This window comes from Vicugna pacos, chromosome 18, assembly GCF_048564905.1.
Source record: "Vicugna pacos chromosome 18, VicPac4, whole genome shotgun sequence".
Classification (NCBI taxonomy): Eukaryota; Metazoa; Chordata; class Mammalia; order Artiodactyla; family Camelidae; genus Vicugna; species Vicugna pacos.
In genome coordinates, this window is record NC_133004.1 from 42,873,659 (window position 1) to 42,896,014 (window position 22,356).

At 48.0% G+C, this 22,356-nt stretch overlaps 1 protein-coding gene and 1 long non-coding RNA gene across 2 annotated transcripts in view; one reads left to right on the forward strand and one right to left on the reverse strand.

The window, feature by feature from the left end:
• Positions 1-980, reverse strand: part of LMTK2 (lemur tyrosine kinase 2) — a 79,095-nt gene extending 78,115 nt beyond the window's left edge. The window contains exon 1 of the mRNA XM_072943327.1: positions 731-980. Coding sequence (XP_072799428.1) covers positions 731-773 — 43 coding nt within the window. The 5' untranslated portion in view covers positions 774-980. The remainder of the gene's footprint in view (positions 1-730) is intronic.
• Positions 981-15,104: 14,124 nt separating this feature from the next.
• Positions 15,105-18,397, forward strand: LOC140687166 (uncharacterized). Its single transcript, XR_012061320.1, has 2 exons — positions 15,105-16,375; positions 17,411-18,397. It is a non-coding gene; the product is annotated as an uncharacterized lncRNA (long non-coding RNA).
• The last annotated feature ends 3,959 nt before the right edge of the window (positions 18,398-22,356 follow it).

Consider the following 22,356-nt stretch of genomic DNA (forward strand, 5'->3'; position numbering starts at 1 on the left):
GATTCTGCCTGGGGCCACTTTCCGGGCTCAGCGCCCAGCAGGAAGCCTTGGCTCACCAGCGGCACCCCTCACCCCGGTTCCGCCTCCCGGCCCAAGCCCAAGTCGGGGAGGCCCAGGTGACTTCCTGCACCTCCCTTTGCCCCACCTGCTTCTGCCCCAAGCTGTTTAGGGTGGTTCCAACATCCACCAACAGGCTTGGCCTGAACGTGTGGTTCCTCCTCTGATGCTTAATAAATTAATTATTTAATAACAGAGGGAGGTGTGGCCTTCTTTTAAATTGCCAGATTTTATTAGAAACGGGCTTTTTCACTGCTCCTGGCACACCCGGGTTGTAACCAGAAACCACAGCTCTTCCAGGAGGGCAAGCGTGCGTCCCTCTCGTGGATTCCCAGGGACAAGCCACACTCAACTCCAGATTCTGCTCAGGACGCTCAGACATGAGCTGTGTCCCGAGTGATACAGAGACATTTCAGGTGCATTACCTCCTTATTCCCCAGCATGGCCCTGGGGGCAGGTGGGGGCTGGGCCACCCCTGAGTGTCAGGTGCGGGAACTGGGGCATCTCCGCTTTCCCTGGGGATGACGAGGAGTGGAGTGATTTTCAATCAGCAGCAGGAAGCGCTCTAGGGAGGCTGACCTCTGCCATGGACTTCACTTGGGTCCAGGGCCACAGTCTCCCTCCTCGTACCTGTTTCCTCCTGGGGGAGATCGGCCCTGCCCACACTGCTCACCTTTGCTCATCGCGGGCCAGGCTGTCATCTGTAAACAGGTCATCCCAGTCCAGGGGGTGCTGGAGGAGACCCTGAGAAAGGACAGGGCAGAGGGAGCCTGGGCATCAGGAACCGACCCTCAGCCTGTCCTCGGTCTTGAGAAGACAGAACACCTCCAGGAGCTCTTCAGTCGGAGATGCGGCTTTCCTCCTCCGGGGAGGTCCGGTGTGGGCACGCGGCACAGCTTTGGGCATCCCCGGAAACGGCCTTCGTTCTCTTCTTCTGGTGCTGCGCTTCCGTGGGTCTTGCTCCACCCCGCCCCGGATTCCTTTAATAACAACCACCTGTGACTTTCTTCTCACGATGGCTAAGGACCGGCAGCCATGTAAGCTAATGATTCTTGGGGGGAACCAACGGCAAGCTCCTTTACCCTTCGAGAAAGCACGGCAAGGAAAAGACCCCGAGCCTGCTGAGCCACCTAAATCAAGGCTGGTGGGAGGGCGGGGGTCGGGGAGCGGGGGAGGCCATTGGCAGACATTGCCCTAGCTGACTGAGAGGCTGGGCCAGGCAGCCAGGGCCCGGTGGGGCTGGCTGTTGGGCCTGCAGAGGGCCTGATGACTTTGCACAGGTCCCAAGCACAGAAACTCCAATGGGGAGGCAGAAACGGTAGAAAATCACATCTCAGTAAGGCCGGATGAGACAGGGAAGTGGGAGACAGGAGAGAGAACCAAGCCAGAGAACAGGGGCCAAGAGGCCTTAAAAGGCAAGAAGGGGGATCCTGCAGAAGTGACCAGACCCGAGTGAACATGTTAAGAAGAGAAAATGCCATGTTGCCATGTTAAGTAAAATGAGGCAGCATAACCCCACATGCATATGCATATCCATATTCATACATATTCATAAGGACTGGAAGGAAATCAGCAAAACACTAGAATACTAACCATCTCTGAATGGTGGAACTATGCATGTTTCTTCATTTTTTTCTTTTCTTCCATTATTTATTCATTTCTTTCTTCCTTTCTTTCTTTTCTTTTTCTTTCTTGTGTGTGTGTGTGTGTGTGTGTGTGTGTGTTTTCTCCTTTTTCTATAATGAGCCTGAACTATTTTACAGGGAAAAGGAAAGATGTATTTTCTTTGTGTGCTTATTTTTATTTTTAAGCTGGTGGATTTTCAACAGACTCGACTCAGAGCCGTATCACGTCAAGGACAGAGACTTTGTCACCGGCATAGCTTCACCAGTAGAGAATCATGAAGAATTTTTAAAATGCGCTTTACGGCGTGGAAAAATATTCCAGATGGCTCTAAAACGACAATACCCATTTCTAAACATTTATGTTCAAGGCATAAGGGCGCCACTGCTCCTGGCCGAGCCAGTCCATGTTTTATTTTACACCTTGGGCTCTGGTTGCTTGATTATGCACTGTTATCCTCACCAACTCGCTGCCTGCTGAGAGGTGTTAAAGAAAAAAAAAGCCCCTTTTTAGAGAGAGCACTGAGTCCGCTGAGGGAAGTGGAGGGTTTTATTTTTGGTGGGTGGTGGTCTACAGTCCACTTATTCTCTTTAAATTTTACTTGAAAGATCGTTGCTGCCTGGTGATGGCGGACAGTTGGGTAGCTTTTCAGCTTTGCTACCCTTCATTGTTTCTGAGCAAGATATAGATGCACAGAGATGAAATTCTATTCGCTGTGTCTTTATTCAAATCTGGGTGTGTGTGTGCCTGTGTTCAGAAGGGAGCTGGAGCCATTGGTTGGCTTCTTTGGGGACAAGACACCCTATGTGGATTTTGGAATATCTAAGCAGAAGTCGGCACCTCTCCACAAGTCAGGTTTGAGTGCTCAGGGGTGCGGCGTCCAGGCCAGCAACACGTGCTGTCTCCTTTATGTAATAACAGAGAAGGGCTGGCTGGTTATTTCTCTCTGCATTGATTACAATGATCAATGAACCGCGTGAGCTGATGGGCTGTTTTGGCACTGTGCTACCTGGCTCTAGTCCTACTAGAAAGATCCAGCTGAGGGAGTCTTTTGAGACACTGGACTCTGAGTGAGCAGACGTTTTCAAATCATTCTTATGGTGAAATATACAAAACAGAAAATGCACCACTTTATTTTTAAGTGCACAGTTCGGTGGCATTAAGTACATTCACACCGTTGTACAACCATCACCATCATCTATCTTCAAAACCTTTTCATCTTCCCAAACTGAAACTCTGTACCCGTTAAATAATGACTCCCCATTCCCTGCACCTTCAGCCCCAGCAACCACCATTCTACTTTCTGTCTCTATGAATGTGACTCTTCTAAGTGCCTTGTATAAGTGGAATCATATAATATCTGTCCTTTTGTGCCTGGCTTCATTCACTTAGAGTACTGTCCTCAAGGTCAGTCCACATTGTAGGATGAGTCAGAATTTCCTTCCTTTTTAAGACTGAATACTATTCCATTGTCAGGATAGACCACATTTATCCATTCATCTGTTAATGGACATTGGGCTGTTTCCACCCTTTGGCTGATGTGAATAATGCTACTAGGGACGTGGCTGTGGAAATATTTGCTGGTGTCCCAGCTTTCAATTCTTTGGCATATATATATGCCCAGAAGTGGAGTTGCTGAGCAAGCAGACATTTGAACAGAAATGGAGACGAGGACAATTAGAAAGTCCTCTGGCTCCTCGTCCTTGGTGTGAACACCACCTGCCTCCTGCAGGGACCCCCAGAAAGTTTAGAAAATGCAGCAGCACTGAAACCAAAAACATCAGTTTGAGCTGGAAAGGTCTTCAGAAGCACGGAGCCCAGAGCTCTCCGTGGACGAAGAATCTGCATGCATTTCAGGTCCTGCAGGGAGACAGTTCCTCTGTCCTGGTCATGAATCCTGCACCCTTCTTCTCTTAGGGATAAAGAAGAGAAAGCCAGAACTCTGGAGTAGAAGTTGCATATGCATATGCTTCTCCTCCAGGCAGAGGTGAATTTCCAGAGGCACCACACACACTCAATTACACGCAAAGTGACAGGTGAGGCAAAGCATTAAAAGGTGTAGCTGATTAAGTCCTGGAGATAAGCCACTGTCCATCAGAGATTCCCATCACACAGACATAAATCAGAGGCTCCTATCAGCAAAGAGTCATCTGAGATTCTGGTTTGGCAAAGACCATGGAGAATGCCAGAGATGGCTGTTGTGGCCAATTATCATTCTTTCTGGCTCCCAGCACCAGCCATGGGAGGCTGACAATCACTTTCCCAGCATTCTTTGAAGCTAGGGTCCTGCCATGTGACTGTAGTCCACTAATCAGATGTATGGGCACCTAGTCAGAGGCTAGAGACAGGAGCGGGTACTAGGCATAGCCAGTTGGAAGGAGAGTGGCTGAAACTGCACCTCGAGCCAAGACAGAGGGAATCAAAGGGATTGCTGTTTGCTCCTAACTGGGTGTCCCCGCTAAACCTGTTCTATAGTGTGCTTGGGGCTTGTTGCCAATGGTGTAGACTCCAAGCCAGGTTCTGAAGCCTTCCTGGAGATTCTGGGGGTTACTCATTACCCTTTAATACACCCCTTTTCTGCTCAAACCAGCTACAGTTGGTTTCTGTGGTTACAACTCAGAACCCAGGGTGATTCATCAGATTACTGGTTATCAGTTAAAATTAGGTTCAGCTGTGAGTATTGGCAACTCCCAAATCAGAGAGCCCTAAACAAGACAAAAGTTTACTCCTTACTCTTTTAAAAGTCTGAGCACAGTCTTGGCAGCACAAAGGCCTCCCTTGTCCTGGGTACTTTCAGCTTCCCCCATTGCCATCCCTAAGGTATGGTCCCAGCCTCATGGTCCAAGATGGCAACTGGGACTCCAGCCATCATATTCACTTTCCAGATTATAAATTGGAAGAAAGGACAAAGAAGGGGCAAAGAGCTTATAATGCCTGTCTTTCAAGGAAGGTTCCTGGAGACTTAAAACTCAGCCATTCTGGAATTCGATAGTGGTGATGGTTGTACAAGTTTGTGAATTACACTGAAAACCACTGACATTCCCTTTAAAATGGGTGAATTTTATGGTAAGTGAATTATATTTCAATTACAAAAACCTCGTTGGTCAGAACTGAGACACATAGCCATAGCTAGCTGCAAGGGAAGCAGGGCAATACAGGATTTTTCCTAGGTGGCTGTGTGGCCAGCTAAGAGTTGGGGCTTTCTTTTACTGGGGAAGTAAGGAACAGCAGATACGATGAGCAGTTAGCAGTCTCTGCCAGAGTGAAAGGACACAGAAGAGGAAATTCAAACACTTAGAAAGTTTAGGTCTTATCTTTCAGCACTCCCTGCTAGCCGGAGTCCTGGAATCCAAGCCTTTGTTTTCATAAACACACAATCCCCTGGTTTCTTATGACCAAGACCCAGTTTACTAAGAATGGGGAATTTTATCATCCCAGACCCTGGCTGGAGAACACAGTCCCAGATGGCCTACAACAGTCAAGATGAAGATGTATTACTGATAGATGGCTTGAAGAATATGCTCATCCCAAGAGACCTTCCATGTGCCACCCTTGGGATCTGGCATCATAAGTCAATGTGGTACCCAGACCAGAGGCATCAGCCTCACATAGCAACATGCTAGAAATGCACACTCTCGGGCCCCAGCCTGGGCCTCCAGAAACAGAAGCTGGGGGTGGGGCCAGCAATCTGTCTAAATGAGCCTTCTAGGGGATCTGATGCTAAAATTTGAGAATCCACCCCTCCCAAGTCTACATACTGGGAGGCAGTAGCTCTGCCTCACACAGAGCTGTCTCCTTGGGGTTGTATTTTGTTCACTAGCGTAATTTCCAGCATCTAGAACAGTGCCTGGCATATAGTATGTGCTCCTTAACTACTTATTGAATGAATGAAGGAGATGTTCTCGGGCCTCATGAAGGAAACGGTCCATTGAAATTCATTGCCACTTTTGCCTTGGCTGTGGGGACATCACTCGCCACCATCCCTCATTCCCTAATTCCTATACACACTTCACACGAGACATTTATTTTCAAACTTAGGGCCAAAAGAGCTTGCTTCCCCCAAGAAATGGATATTGGTTCGGTCAATGGCCCATCAGGATCCAGATGGCCTTCTCAAAATAGGATCATTTTTGGAGGGTTTGTTTACAACAGAGCTATTTACAAAGGCATGGATAACAGCCATCAAGTTGTTATAACTCCTGGATGGAAGGAGTAGGGGAGAAAGCAAAAGAAGGAGGGGAGACCTTCAGTTGAGGAGACAGCCAGCCCAAGGCAAACTGACCTTGAAGGATGAGGTGTTGGGGGTGCAAGGAGAGATGACCAGCCCAACCTCACTGTCCTCTCTCCCTCTGACCTCGTGCCAGAACTCTGCATGGAATGAACCCAGCTAAAAGCTGGAGGGCACAGGAACCTCTTGGTATAGTTCACACAGCTCCACTTCCTGGGACAGAGAATGGCCTGGAGTAGGGTTGAGAGTAGCTCTGATGTGGTTAAAGGGGAGATGTTTGGCATCCCTGACAATAAGAATGATGTGACTGGTGGTGTCTCCCTTTTTACTTTGCCTGCCAGGAAGCTCTGAGCCAAATAAGAGGCTCGCCTAGAGCAACTAGGGCAGCCTTTGACTTGCCTTTTGACTTCTTTTGTCCCTAGCTGTCACTTTATTTATTTACTTTATTTAATTGGCCCTGATTCCTCCCTTCTATCTGAATTGGGATGATTTTATTGCATAGTTCCTCTTTGTAAACCATCTCAGCCTTTGTGGCAGGAATCCTAGCACATATACAAGTTTTTATAAAGAAAAATAAAATTCACCAAGTGGCTAATCTATGCCAGACATTGTGATAGGTGCTACAGGATGTAAAAAGATAAATAAATGAGATGCAGCCTCTGTCTTCAAGGGACACCCCAGTGTACTTTGTGAGAACAAATATCAAGGGTACAAAGACTCTACAATGAGAGAAAATAAGGTTGAACCGTATGGAGGGAGAGGGACCCGCTCCAGTCCCTCTAAAGATGGATAAGAGCAAACATCTCTTTCGTCTGCTAAAGGCGAGTCCAGGGCTGAGGGCTCTGCTTATGTGGTCAAGTTCAGATAGTGCTCAAACCGTCCAGGAGGATGATAGGAAAGCCACTCCCTCAGCATCAGGCTCTGTGGTGAGATTTGCGGTTTCCTTTGTGGTGATGAGATCCATGAGGACAACCACTGGGGACCACGGTGCCCAGGGCCTCCTCCACGACAGACTGGCATCGCCGCTGGCCAAGAGAACGTGCTGAGATGACAGAAATGTTCTATATCTTTGTGGTACAATATAGTAGCCACTGGCCATGAGTTGGGCATGCGACGTGTGGCTAATGCTACTGAGGAACTGATTTTTTTTTAATTGCAGTCAAATATACATAACATGAAATTTACCATGTTAATCATTTACTATTCTTAATTTACCACTGTAATCACTGAATCATTTTCAAATGTACCTTTTGATGACCTTAAGTACATTCATACTGCTGTCCAACCATCACCACCATCCATCTCCGGAACCTTTTCATCTTTCTAAATGGAAAGTCTGTCCCCATTAAACACTAACTCCTCGATCCCCCTCCCCAAGCCCCTGGCAAATGCCATTCCACTTTCTGACTCTATAAATGTGACTACTCTCGGGACCTCATGTAAGTGGAATCATATAGCATTTGGCCTTTTACGGCTCTTTCACTTGGCATAATGACATCAAGGTTCATTCATGTTGTAGCATGTGCCAGAATTTCCTTCCTTTTAAAGGCTGAATAATATTCCATGGTGTGGATGGACCACATTTTGTCTACCCATTCATCCACCGATAGACACTTGGGTTGCTTCTACCTTTTGGTAGAATAATACTGCTATGAACATACAAATATCTGTTTAAAGCCCTGCTTTCACTTCCTTTGGGCTCATACCCAGAAGTGGGATTGCCGGTTCACGTGCTAATTCTATGTTTAATTTTCTGAGGAATCGTCGTTCCAAGGAACTGAATTTTACAGTTAAATGTAAATAGCCTTTAGCATGTGACACATCCTTCCAGAGGGCAGAGATTCTGACAGTCTACCAAACATCCTTCAACCATCACTTGAAACACTTCCCCACATGTGTTTTTTGACATCTCTGAGTAAAGGTTCATCCTAGAGACATGCAGGTGGGGGACTGAATATGCAAATTGACAACGATCGGACCATAGATGAAAACAGAACTCAGACCCACCACCTCTGCAGCAACTGGTCCCACATGATCAGAACTGCATCAGTGATTTCCGGCTTCCCTAATTTTTGCTCTGACTTCCAATGCGCCACCAACAGAGAAAGCCAAATGTGCTCCCCTAACCAATCCCATAGGATGCCCCGCTTGTAGTGAGCCCACCTCCAGCTTCTCAAGGGCCGACAGCATCCCACCAGAGGGCATCTCAACCTTCCCCTTTTCTACTGCAGAGCTTCCCCATCCTTCTGCCTGCCTTTGAGTCTCTCTCATCCACAAGTGATGATGGCTAACTCCCTTGCTATAATTCTGAATAAATAGGCTTTGCTTTTCTCTTTCAGATGCTCTTCATTTATTTCCACTGGGGCAATCTCCTTTCTTTTGGTGGCAGCCCCCAATTCCCAGCCTGTCCTCCACATGCCCTGGGAAAGCCTCTTTTCCTCTCCAGGGGCCACGTGACTCAGGCCAAGCCAACCTGAGCAGCCCTTCCCCCAGCCAGCAAGGCACCTGGTGGCCTCAGTCCTCGACCCTCTTCTCTCATTTATGTACTGACCTGGCGATCTCACCCAGTGTCATGTTTCTAAATACATTTATCTATGAATGAATCCAAATTTGCCACCTCCAGCCTTGACCCTAAACTCTGGTTTGTGTAGCAACTGCAACTCTCACCTGCCACCTGCACCCGGGTGTCTAAGAGTATGCAAACTCAACGCATCCAAGACTGAGCACATGATCTGTGTCTGGACTTAGGCCCGTCATCCTCCCATCTGCTCAGCCTAGCACCCCGGAGTCACCCCTGAGTCTGCTCACCCACACCTCAGATCCAGTACTTTCACAACCACTGTCAGTTCCACCTCTGAAATACATCCGACATTGACTGCTTCCTCCCCCAACTGTAGTGCTTGGGTGGGGTCCACCACCTTCTCTCTCTTGAGTTACAGCTACAGCCCCCTGACCCGTGTCCCTGCTTGTCCACTTGCCACCCGTCAGTCCATGCTGCACGCAGCAGCCAGAGTGGTCCTGATGCAACACAAGTGCACCATTTATCCCCCCACCCGAAAGCTTCTCAAGTCTCCCGTCACACCTGGAGTGAAAGCCGAGATCGAAGAACGACACCCCCCCCACCCGCCGCGCTCCCCACTCCACCTCTCTGGCCTCCTCTCACTACTCCCCCTCGCTCACGCCATTCCAGCCGCAAGGAGCTGGAGTTTCCTCCAATATCTGCCCCAGGGCCTTTGCACTTGCTGTTTCCGCTGCCCAGAGCACTGACATCTGCATGGCTGGCTTCTTCACTCTTTTCAGGTCTTTACTCACATGTCACCGGCTCGGTGAGGCTTTCCCCAGCCTTCCTGTAGTTCTAACCTTCCTCCCACACTTCCCTAACCTCTTCCCCATTTTATTTTTCTCTAGAGCATGTCTTACCAGCTGACATACTTATTTCTCATTTTGCTTTTGGTCTCTCTCCTTCCATTAGAACATGAGCTGTAGAAGCAGAGAGATTTTTGTCTACCTTGTTTACTCGAAAACTCCAGAGCCTAGCACAATGCCTGGCACAGAGTAGAGACATAATAATTTGTGAATGAATAAATGGCTACCATGATTGGTTTAGAAAATGGACATGTAATCCAGTTAGAGTTAGAAAGACAAAGCGAGACTTTGGCAGGAAGGATCAGGAGAAAGGATCTCTCTCTCTTGCCCCTGGCTGGCCCCAGAAGATTGCTGGCTGGAACTGTCACAGCTCTCTCGTACCTGAATGCAGAGCCTGTCTGAGAGTGGAGTCGGCACAAAGGGAAGGTGAATGGAGAGATGTGGAGGGGCCAGATGCTACTACATCATGTGGTCCATGACATCATGTATCTAGCCACACCTGAAATCTCCACCCAGCAGTGTGCTGGTAAATGTTTAACACCCAGCTCTGGGGCACAGGAGTCCTGGTTTGTAGCATCTGCCTATTGCTGCAGTGTAAAGACTCTCTCCAGAGAGATTAAGTAACTTGCCCAGAGTCACACAGCAAGATGGGATTCATGCCACAGCAGGTGGCTGCCCCATCTTTAAGCTAACCCACCACGTCACAGAGTCACTGCAGTAAAAACCAGACTAAGAAAAAACACACACACGACACAAAATATCCGTACCCACTGATCATAACTATGTACGAGCCCAAAGCCCTCAAGAAAGATTAAAAGATCAAAGGGATTGTGGGGTTTAATGATGTGTAGGTATTCTTTCCCCTGAAATTCACTTGAGTTTCTAGTTTTAAAAAAATAGATCTGAGATTGCAAAGCATCTGAGGGCAGCATTCAGAGGTTTATGTCCAGTGTCACCAGGGATGGCGCAGCATCTGCACAATTCTCCTCTGTGGCTTCAAGACTGGCTGCCGCCTGGGAGTCCTGCTTCTAAGCCAGAGCTGCGTGGAGGAGGGAACAGCTGACCCTGTTCAGAGACTCTTAGAGGCGACTTTCCCTCAAGTCACGGTGAGGCTCCACGTGTAGTCATTGGCTCGTGTGAAAGGAAGTGGGGACACTTTGAAGGCACACCTCTGAACTCATACACTCAAAGGCACACAATGTCCATCGTTTGCCTTTTTATTCCTGCCATTCAGAGGTCTACCGGCCATCTTACACTCCCCATCTCAGCACTTTTATTCCGTCACCTGGGCCATAAGACGGCCGGTTCTGGGTTAAACAGACACATCCCCACTGTATCCCCAGTGGCCGGATTAAACACTCACTAAAAACCGCTCAGTGCTGGGGGGAGGGTGTAGCTCAGGAGTAGAGCGCGTGCTTAGTGTGCATGAGGTCCTGCATTCGATCCCCAGTACCTCCATTAAAAATAATAATAAATTTAAAAATAACCCTAATTGCCCTCCACAAAAAAGAAAAAAATAGTGTTAAAATGTTTTTTTAATAAACTAAAAAATAAAGACAAGAAGAAAAATGCTCAATACTGATTGACTGGCTGATGGATTGAATGAATGCACATGTGAGAACGATAAGGAAACGGGTACTAGAAATACAAGGCGACTGGGGCTGTAAAGGAGATAAACAGGCAGGGAGCTCCACACCCGGCCAGCCTGGGGGTGTCCAGCGTAGGATGAGTTTACTTCTAAGGTGTGTCTTGAGGGCAGAATAGTGTTCTCCTTAAAGGGGAAGACCAGGGCCAAGTGTGAGAGGCTGCTGCGGCAGGGGCGGGCTTGCAGGGTGGGTGTTAGTGTCCTGAGGAGATGAGGGCAGGGGTGGGGGCCCGAGAGAAGAGCAGAGGTCAGCTCACGGGCTTAGGGGCTGCCAGGCCTGGGATTTGGACTCTGTCTAGTCTCTGCTAGGGACCCCTAAAGGATTTCACTTTTCACTGGGAACATTTTAAACATACAAACAAAGATGCTGGAGTATAAGGGACAGCACCCCCTATGCCTGCCACCAGCTTTAGCAAACTTTCAGTTCAAGGCCAGCCTGGTGTCACCTCCACCCACTTTTTTCCACTCCCATATTCTTATGACGCAAATTCCAGAATCCTATCATTTCACTCGCAAATATTTCATCGTGTGTCTCCAAAAGATAAACATGTTTGATGAAAAAAAAATCCCCAACACCACCACATCCCCAAAGATAATCCTCAATTCCTTGCTATCTTCAGAGATCCAGTTCCACCAAAGATCCTGAATGCAGAAATAACGTGGTCAGACTGATGTCTTAGGAAGACGGAGGAGGGAGGGAGTTTCAGGAAGGTGGGGAAACCAGCTAGGAGGTTGTTGTGCTCCTCCAGGTCAGAGCAGACGGCGGCCTGGACTTGGGCTGAGCAGCGGGGATGGTGCAAAGGCTCAGGTGTGAGAGGCATTGTGGGGTCCGGTCGCCCCTTGATGTGGAATCTGAGAGGATGCAGAGGGGTTGGCGTAAAAAAGAAGAGTTGGTACCCTGGACCGTCTGCCCTTCCAGATGATGACAGCACACACGCTTGCACCTCCCTGCTCCTTATCTACTCACAGCATTTCCTCTGCTTGCAAATCCCTTTCGGCTCCCTGCTCAGCCTGGTGAAATCCTGCTCATCTCCTGCAATCCAGAGTTTACTCGTGATCAAAAGAGGAGGAAAAGCTCTTCCACTGTGTATCAATCACGTCTTTTTATTTTGTGGTCTGAGGCTTTCATATGTCGGGGCCCTGCTAACCCTGGGTGGCATGCAGACATTCACACGTTCTAGGGAAATTCTTCAGCTGGCCTGTGGAAACTTCCCCTTTGGTCCATGGTTTTCTACTTAAAGTTTGAGCAAAGACACCATATGCATCTATAACAAGAGAAATTCTTGTGATTAAAAATCTGGGTTTCAGGGAATTTCAACTCCTCCAAACTTCATTCGGTACAAATCCAGCTCTTCCCTCTCTAGCTGTGTGACTTTGGGTCTCTGGCTTTACTTCTCTGAACCTCAGTTTCCTCATCTGTAAACAGGGATCTGTCTCTTTGTATTACTGTGAGGACTGAATGCAAAAAAAAAATGTATGAACTGTGTTCACATAACTGGATGTTCAAGAAATAGTGAAAGTCACAAGTGCACAACTCCTGATGCTGGTGCTTACACCACCAGACAGCGGTCAGATCCTCAGATACAAGGATGGAGCCCCAGGTACCTGAGCTGAGAGGAGACTGTGACCCCCCTCTGTGGAGAGGCTGGAGGGACCACGGGCTTGAGTCCCCAGGGGCTGGCCACTCGGCCTCACCTTTTGGGGTGATCACAGCAGAATTTTCACCTAATTACAGCAGAAATGAACTTCCAGCCTTTGGAGACAAAACCCACAGTTATCCAGGGAGGGGTGTGAGCCTTCACTCTTGCACTTGCCATTCTAGAAAACTCTTGGGCCTGAAGATGGGACCCCCTTCCCCCTAAATTTCTTCCTTTTGTTTTCTTTCTTTCTTTCTTTCTTTCTTTCTTTCTTTCTTTCTTTCTTTCTTTCTTCCTTTCTTTCTTTCTTTCTTTCTTTCTTTCTTTCTTTCTTTCTTTCTTTCTTTCTTTCTTTTTCTTTCTTTCTTTTCTTTCTTTTCTTTTTCAATGTGCTCTACCACTGAACTATACTCTCCCCCTTCTTCCTTTTCTTTTTAAATTATCCACCAAACACTCTCATCCAGGAAGGTCCCAGGGAGCCCCTGGTGGCCAAGCTCAAGGAAGGGTGGGGAAGGACCTTGAACGTGGTCCCCAGTGTTTCTGTCTTCCTTTGCCCCTACTTGGCTTCCCCGAAAGGCAGTGGTGCTTTCAGAGCCTCAAAAGATAGCTTTTAGCTAAACAGTCTGTGTGCAGTCAAGAATCGGCCTTTCCCACAGTGAGGTCTGGCCTTTGCCCTCAGCTCCTGGGAGGTGATCTCTAAGCCTTGGAATGTCCTGCTGATAAGAGTGTCTCGTTTACCTGAGGCCTTTGGGCCATTCCAGACAGTCTAGCAGTGTGATTTAGAGTGCGGGCTTGGAGTCCTGTGCTATCAGCTTGATCTCTGGTGCACAGACTTTCTTCCCATTTCACCAATTCTTCCACTAATGTCCTTTGTCTGTTCCTTGGGATATCAAGATACCATGTCGTATTTCATTATCCAATGTATTTTTTTTCCTTCCTGTTTCCTTGAGGTGTAATTGACACACAGCACTGCCTAAGTTTCAGGTGTCCACCATGATGATTGGACTTACAGACATCGTGAGACGAACACCAATTAAGTGTAGTGAACACGAGAAGCTGGCCCATCAAGTCCTGATGGCTCTGGGCTGGTTGCTGCAGGGGTTGGGGTCAGAGTTCTATTTTAATATATGGTTTGGCCATTGTAGGTCTGCATGTATATTCAGAGGTGATTTGTGCCTGCTTCCCTGTTGGTTTTTTCCCTGACTCTTCCCTTCCTTCTGCAAAGCATAGGTTCCCCTTGAAATACACGGAGACAGACAGCCACCACCAGGCTGTTCCTCCCCACGCGCAGTGAGGGGCTGGGAGGCTGTTCTAGAATCTTTCTCCCAGGGGCCCCAGCCAACAGCAAACTAAGGGCAATGCAGGAGGAGGATGACCCCCCCCAGCTGTAGACACAAAGGTAGTGCATTATCTGACCAGCTTTAACCATAACATGCTCGACACAACAACATTTGTTTGCTTTTTTATTATCACCTTGTGCCAGCAATTCTCAACAACGTCAATGATAGAAAACTTCTGTTAAAAAAAAAGTTACGTTGGTTTAAGTGTTCTGCAATTTGCTGCATTTACTGTTGGGTTGGAATAATACAGATGTGAATTCAAATTTGCACATCTTTGTTTCTTTTTTTAATTCTTATTTTTTATCTGAGTGTAATTGATTTATAATGTTAGTTTCAGGTCTACAGCTAAGTGATTCAGTTATACATATACATACAAATGTATTTTTTCTTTTCAGATTCTTTTCCATTATATGTTCTTACAAGAAATTGAATATAGTTCCCCATGCTCTACAGTAGGTCCTTGTGTATATCTTTGTTTCTGAAGCTTTAATAAGCATTGCATTCTACACAGAAGTTAATTCCGAAAGCTCCCGGTTTTCCAGCTGGCCCCACCACGCACAGACCACTACGTTCAGTGTTAGAACCGACTTTTGGCACCATTTGTGTTTCTCACCCCTGCGGTGTTTCTTCATCATCCAGGGACTGGATTGGAAACACCAGACCCAGTACTTGAGTTTCTTCAGTTCTGTCCTCTCACATGACCACCTGGGGAGTTTTCATTTGGGTTTAAAATTTAAAACCGTGAAACAAAGTGCCATCTGCGAGGTGTGATGTTTTGATTAAGTGTAGCTTTTGGTTCGCATGTGAAATGTTTTACTGATTTGGGATCATATCTTTAAAAATAGAAATGAATTCTTTCCTAAATGGTTGCTGGTTTGAAAACCGAGGAACAAAGCTTGAAAAAAAATTTTTTTACATAATTATTACTGAAAAGTTTGTCTTACAGAGAAGGGGAGTGTTCAAAATAATCCAGTCGGCGTCAGATAAACTTGGCCCATCCAGCCCCAGGGGCTGCGGGGAGGAGATAGGTGGGCCTTCTGGGACCATGAAAACGTCTGAAACTAGATTGAAACGGCGTTTGCACAACATCGTGAATGTACTAAATGCCTCTGGATCGCTCACCTTAGAATGGTTCATTCTGTGTGATGTGAATGTCATCTTCAGCAAAAGAGAAATAAGAAGGAAGGAAAACCTTCATGGGCCGCGGAGAAGAAGCGCAACCACCAGGACACCAACCAAGAGGTGGGGAGATGCCCCATTCTTCCCAGTGGGAGGGGAGAGAGAATGCAGGTCTGCCCCGGAGCAGGCTGCGCCTGGGACTACTGGAGGCGGGATCCTACTGGACTGCAGGGGGGCGTCTGGCTCGCTCTGTTTGGTCCCAAGTTAGAAGTGAGGACAGAGTCGGGCCTTGGGTCGGTGGCTGCAAGGGGGGGTCAGAGTTCGTTGCCATCCGTGGTCTGCTGGTTGTCGGTTTGTGTACTGAAGCGCAGCGGAAGACGCATGCGGAGTCCCGGGGCTCTCGGCTTCTGCGGGCAAGTCCTGGCAGGACGCACGTGTTTGTGGGTTAAGGGGTGAGGCGAACACATTCATTCCCGGGGAACATCGGGAACGCGGTCCCGCCCCTGCCCAGCGCCGTCTGCACCGCTGCCCTGCCTTCTCGGGGCTTCCGTTCCCCCCAGGTCTGTCTGCACGCGGCCCCCACCCTAATGATGGCCCGAAGAGGGGCCTGGAGTGGGGGCTGGGCCTGGGCTAGTGGAACATTCCTTCCCCGAGCGGCCACGCCCCATCCCCAGGAGGGCCGAGGCTCCGGGTGGGGGGAGGGCCCCGCAGAGGCCTCCGGGCCGACTTGCCAGCGGTGCCCAGCATCCCCTGGTTGGACAGGACCCAGCGCCCTGGGTTTCGCTTCTGCAGAAAACAAAAACCCTCCATTGACCCAAACCTGAAAAACAAGCCCAGCCCTGTGCTGCGCAGGGCAGGTGGGAAGGCCGCGGCGTTCTTGTGTTTAGCTCTTGGCTCAGAGATCAAGGCTCCAAACCTGCGTTCTTGAAGAAGACATGTTCGCGTGAGGGCTTCAGTGAGGGACTAAACTGCTTTCTCAGAAACCCCTGAGCCCGGGAGAACCCAGCGCTGCAGGAGAGGGGCCGGGAAGCAGGGGGGCGCGGAGCTGCGGGGGCCTGGACCCCGCGCCGTGAGGGGGAGATGCCGCGGCCACGGCCTGGGTCTGTGTGCCCAGCACCGCACAGCCGGTGAGGACGTGGGGTGTCTGCTGTACGCGCCCCCGGCCTGAGCCCAGCTCCCAGTCTCCTTGGCGCCCCGCAGCCCAGGCTCCACTGCTTCTCCTCTGGGGTCCACAGCGGCCCCCTCGGCCTCCTCCTTGCTTGCTGAGGCGGGCTCAGCAGTGTTCCCTCCAAGTTCACATCCACCCGGAACCGCAGAATGCAATCTTCTTTGGAAATAGGGTCTTGGCAGTTGTCATTAGGTAAGCATCTCCAACGGAAATCGTGCCCTAATTCCAATGACCCGTATCCTTACAAGAAGAGAGGACACACAGAGATGGTACACATCCCGCCCACACCTTGATTTTGGACTTCTGGCCTCCAGGATGAAAATACCTATCTGTTGTCTTAAGCCACCAAGCATGTGTCATTTCTTACAGCAGCCCCGGGAAACTCAGACACTTGGCATTTCCAACGATCTGTCGCTGTCCTCCCCACCCCACACCACCTTGGAGGGACCTCTCAGGTCAGAACGCATCCCACCCCTCTCCCCACAGCTGGGCCCCCACACTGTCCCACCCTTGCCTAACCCTCCACTCTCCACTCCTCTCCTCGCTCACTGGACTCCACCCACGAACTGTCATTTCCTTGAAAACTTCCATTTCCAGAAACTTCGGTTCCCAGAAAATCTGCTGAGTTTGTTCTCATCTCAGGACCTTCAGGTTTATTGTTCCCTCTTCTGGAAACACCCTTCCTCGGGGGTGATCTCCACAAGAGTGACTTTGTGTCTGGGGAACCCATGGTGATGTCTGGCGGTGGGGTGTGAGGTGGATGCCACTGCATTTAGTGGGAAGAGGGCAGGGGGCCGCTCATCACCCCACAATGCTCAGGACACCCCCAAAGCCGAGAATTATCCTGCGCCCTAATACCACATGCCGAGGTAGAGAAATCCAGCTCTAGAACTTTCCATACCTCAATCCTCCTCTTTCAGACCTCTGCTCAAATGCCACCTCCTCAAAGAGCCACCGCCCCAACCATCCTGTGTGAATGGGGTACCTCCTGTCACCCCCTTCTCCCATCATGTGGTTTCACACTCTTCACGGTCCCTGTTGCCATTTAAAACCATCTTGCTTTTTTTTTTTTTAACTTAATGTCTGTCTCCCTCCACTAGGATATCCTGGCAGGTTTTCACAGCCACCGTGGATGGAAATTTTTACTGTCTAGCCATCTCCCTAGCAGTCCTCACCCCCACAACCCCCAGGGAGTCATTAATTGAAGGTTTGTTCTCTTCCATTTAGCGAGCAGATACTGTTGTTTCCCTTCGCCTGGGTCTCTGTGTGGAGGTGAGCGCTGCCGGCCTGGACCTGTCCGAACAATCGTCGCTCCACACGGTTTTACCAGCGCCTTCTAGTCCTGCCAAGGCTGCGCGCGCGCTGTGCAGTCGGTCGGCCTCGCCTCGCGTGAAACAAGCTGCTCTCTCTGGACGCACCTCACCAGCTGCGTGTTTCCTCCTGGTCCAGACACGCAGCCCTAGAACCAGGAAATGCTGGAACCAAGGTCCCAGCCCAGGCCTACACCTCCATTTCGTTCAGAATTGGAACCCCAAAATAACAGGAAGAGGGTGGTTGTGGGCTAAACTGTGTCCTCCCACCCAAATTCTCAGGTTGAAGTCTCAAGCCCCAGGATCCCAGAATGTGACTGTATTTGGAGATGGAGTCCTCTAAAGAGATGATTAAATTAAATGAGGTCATAGGGGCGGGTCCCAATCCAGTATGACTCATGTCCTATAATTTAGAACACAGGGGGACACCACGGGGTGCCAGGTGAGGACACAGGGAGGAGATGGCCATCTGCAAGCCAAGGAGAAGCCTCGGAAGAAACCCACCCTGCCAATGCCTTGAGCTTGCGTCTGTGGCTGATGGAGCTGTGGAAAATTAATTTGTGTTGTTTAAGCCAGCCAGTCTGTGGTTGCTATGGTAGCAAGCTGATCCGGGGGCGAACCTGGGCAAGTCCACCTCACCCCCTAGGTTTCACTTTTGCCATCAGTGAGATGGAGATAATAACACCACTACAATATGTCTACTTAGAGCTGTTAGGAGCAGTGAATGAGAGAGTCAACATTTCTTTTGGGGGTGGTGGTAATTAGCTTTATTTATTTATTTATTTTTACTGGATGGATTGGGGATTGAACCCAGGACTTCACGCATGCTAGGCATGCACTCTACCGCTGAGCTGTACCCACCCTCTTCTTGACAACTAAATACATGCCAAGCTTTTGCTCATGATCTGTTACGCATTTCTCTGGTTTGATCCTCACAACTCTTTGAAATAGGCTCTGTTACACCCATGTAATGTTTCAGGAAACTGAGGTCCAGAAATATCACATAACTTGACCAAGACCACACTGCTAGTAAGTATGGTGTCTACAATTTGAACCCAGGTTTCCAAACCTGGGTACTTAACCATCATGAATACACTGTGCTCGGCACACAGGAAAGCCCCAGTAACTGTTCGTTCAATTCTTCTCTACGTTAGGCCGAGCTACCTAAAGTCTCTGAGAGAGGATATAACTTTACTCACTATTAAAAAATTGCAGATCACCTCTGTAACTTAGAGCATCCTCAGTTCAAGTCTATAAATATTTACTGAGTACCATTACTGTATTTTAGGTGCTTTAGGGAAAGACTCTGCCCTGGAAAATTATAGTCTGTTTCTGGAAAAGGCACGTATTATTCCTTGGAGGTTTTTTTTGCAAGCCAGGAGAGCACTCCTGTATTAGTTAGCTATTGCTGCATAACAAATTACTTCAAAACTTAGTGGGGGTGATTCCTGTGGCTCAGGAATTTTGAGAGGGCAAAGCGGTGATGGCTTGTCATAGTTTTGGATTTTTTAAAACTATTTTTATTGCAGTAAAATATACAGAACATAAAATTTATCATTTTGACCATTTTAAGTGTACAGTTCCATGGCATTAAGTACATTCACAATGTTGGGAAACCATCACTATCATTTCCAGAACTTTTTAATCCTCCCAAACAGAAACTCTGGATCCATTACACAATAATCCTTCATCCTCCCCTCCTTGCTTTGTCTTTACTTCTTAATATTTGGGTCCTAAGCTGGAATTCTGGAAGACTGGATGGTGGGGTGACACAATCATCTCATTCACTCACACATCTGGCAGTTGACACTGGCTGGAGCAGCTGAAAGCTCAGCTGGGGCTATGGGCTGGAACACCTGCATATGGCTTCTTCATGTGACCGGGGCTTCCTCCAAAAATGGAGGCTGGATTCCAAAGGCAAGCACTGAGAGGGAAAGATAGAGAAAGAGTGAGAGAGAAAGAGAAGAGAGGGTGGGGAGAAGGAGGAGGAGGTGAAGGACGGGGACGTCATCTAGGTGGAATCCTACAGAATTTGTCCTTTTGTGACTGGCGTCTTTCACTCAGCATAATGTCCTCAAGGTTCATTCTTGGGGTAGCAGGTGTCAGAATTTCCTATCTTTTTAAAGCTGAATCATAGTTCAGTCTGTGTATTACCACGTTTTGCTTACCCGTTTATCTGTTGATGGACACTTGGGATGCTTCCGTGTTTTAGCTATTGTGAATAATGCTGCCATGAACATGGGTGTGAAAATATCTCGTCAAGGTCCTGCTTTCAGTTCTTTTGGGGGTAGGCCCAGAAATGGAGTTGCTGGTAACGCTGCTGCATTGGGTGGGGCAGCCACAGGTCCTGGTTCTAAGGGAGGGCACATAGACTCCACTTCTCAAGGGGAGGCCAGCCAGTCCATTTTTGTAAGATGAGCACGTAGGATGGATAAATATATTGGTGAGGAGGTCTCTGGAAAACACAGTCTGTTGCACATGAGGAGGCTGAACACGTCAGTGCTGAGACATTGCCAAGAATGGCTCGAATGGGGAGGGGTGCAGCGGAGCGTGGAGGAGGCGAGTACTGGGCTTGACGGGAACATAGGATTTTTCATGATGCAGACAAGAGAGCAAAGACAGCAGAGATTGGAGAAGAGCCCAAGGCTTGGCTACTCCTGGCTGTCATATGTGGCCAGTGCTGTGAGGTTGAACCTCTGTGAGACTCAACGAAGTGACGCCTTGCGACCGCCAGAGCCACACATGCATCCAGCCAGTTTATGTGGAAGTCAGAGCACTGAGTCCAGCAGAGAGCCAGCCTGGAGACGAGCGTAGCATCTACTAAAGGTGGTCTCGCAGAACAACAAAGAGGGATTGGCTGCTTCGATGAATGATGCTGGGACAACTGGTTGGCTTGTCGTGAATGAGAATAAAATTAGACACCCTAGCTCTCACTTCATGGTATTAAAATACATTCCAGATGGATTAAAGAATTCAATTAAAAATACGGAGCCATGAAGGAACAAAACACATTTAGGAAAATCCTGGGGAGGGGAAATTTTTTCTGAATGTAAAAGTGAACAAATCACCAACAAAGGAAACAACTAATGAGGAATATCCTTTGTGGCATTGCTGATAAAGGGAAAAGTTGGGAACCCCTCCAATCCAAAGATGAAGTGGTTAAATGTGTTTTTGGATACATCCATATGTTTAAATATCATGTGACCACTAAGGGCCACACGTCCTTAGATAATGTTTAAGAATACAGGGTGTGAGATAATAGAAAATATATTTAGGTCTTGGCCCCAGGTTCCTGGCACAAAAATCCTAAAACTCCTGTGATTTCTAAGTGATAGGAACACTAAGAGCATGTCTTGTTCTAATACTGGTCTTCGACCCCTTCGCTGACCCAGGGCTCCTAAAACCCTTGTCAATTCCTACATGATTAAAAGCACTAGGAACATCTCTTCTAATGAGGTGACTCTCTGTGGACCCCTGGATGGGGGCTGGTCACCAGAAAGACCAAGCCATGATCAGAAGCTTGCAATTTTCACCCCTACCCCCTATCCTCTAGAGAGGTCAGAGGGGCTGGAAACAGTTAATAATTGATCATGCTTGTGTGAGGAAGCCTCTATAAAATCTCAGTAGCAGGGGGTTTAGAGAGCTTTCGGACTGGCAAACACACCCTCATCCAAAGAGTTACGCACGCCAACTCCCTGGGGACAGAGCTCCTGCGTTTGGGACCCTCAAATTCACCCCGTGTATCTCTTCATCTGAGTGTTCATCTGTAGCCTTTATTATATCCTTTGATAAATCAGTTAAGTGTAAGTTAGCACTTCCCTGAGTGCTGCGAGCTGCTCTAGCAAATTAATCAAACCCAGGAGGGAGTTTTTGAATTCTTTGATCTATAGCCAGTTGGTCAGAAGCACAGGTTACAACTTGGGTTTGTGACTGGCATCTAAAGAGAGAGTGTGTGTGTGTGTAAACCTCCTCTCATTTGGTGGCCAGAATTGTCACCAGTGAAGTGTATTCTCTTAGTTAAGGGGACTCACAGGTGAAAGATATAGTAGAGAAAAACTGCGGTTTTTCCTCCGTGGAAAGGAAAAAACTAAGGAAAAAACTCATGCTGTATTAAGTGAAAAAAGTGGATTGCAGAATACTGTAATTATACGATGCTATCCTTTGCTGTACTTTTAGCGATGGCTGAGGTCCTACTGCTTACTATGTATTCAGCACTGTGCTAAGTATTTTATATGCATTACAGCACTGAAAACTTCCTAATGACCCTAAGAGGCTGGTGCAGTTAATATTCCCATTTTACAGGTTAGAAGACTGAGGTGTAGAGAAACTCATTTATTTACCTGAGGTGGAGTTAAGCAGAGGAACTGGGCTTGGAACCCAGGTCTACCTGTCTCCACTTCCTTGACAGAAAACCACTCAGAGGCTGTAAATTTCCAATTTTGTAAGAAACCAACCCCTCAAAAGTGAATGGAGAGGGGAGGGTGTAGCTCAAGTGGTAGAGTGCACGCTTAGCATGCATGAGGTCCTGGGTTCAATCCCCAGTACCTCCTCTAAAAATAGATGAACCTAATTACCTCCCTCACCTCCCTGTCAAAATTAAATAATACAATAATAAATAAAATATTTTTTAAATGAATGGAGCAGAGGGATCCTGGAAAGATAAAGACCCCAATGTTAGCTCTGGTTATGTGTGGGTAGTGAGATGATTTTCCACACTTTCCACAAACGTATGTGGCTTTTAAAATAAAACAAATTTATAAAACCCATATAAGAGAATGAGCATACACCATATAGATGTCCACACCAGCATGTTATAAAGACCTCTCTTCTCTTGGGATCTCCGAGGGATTTGTAACCGTGGGT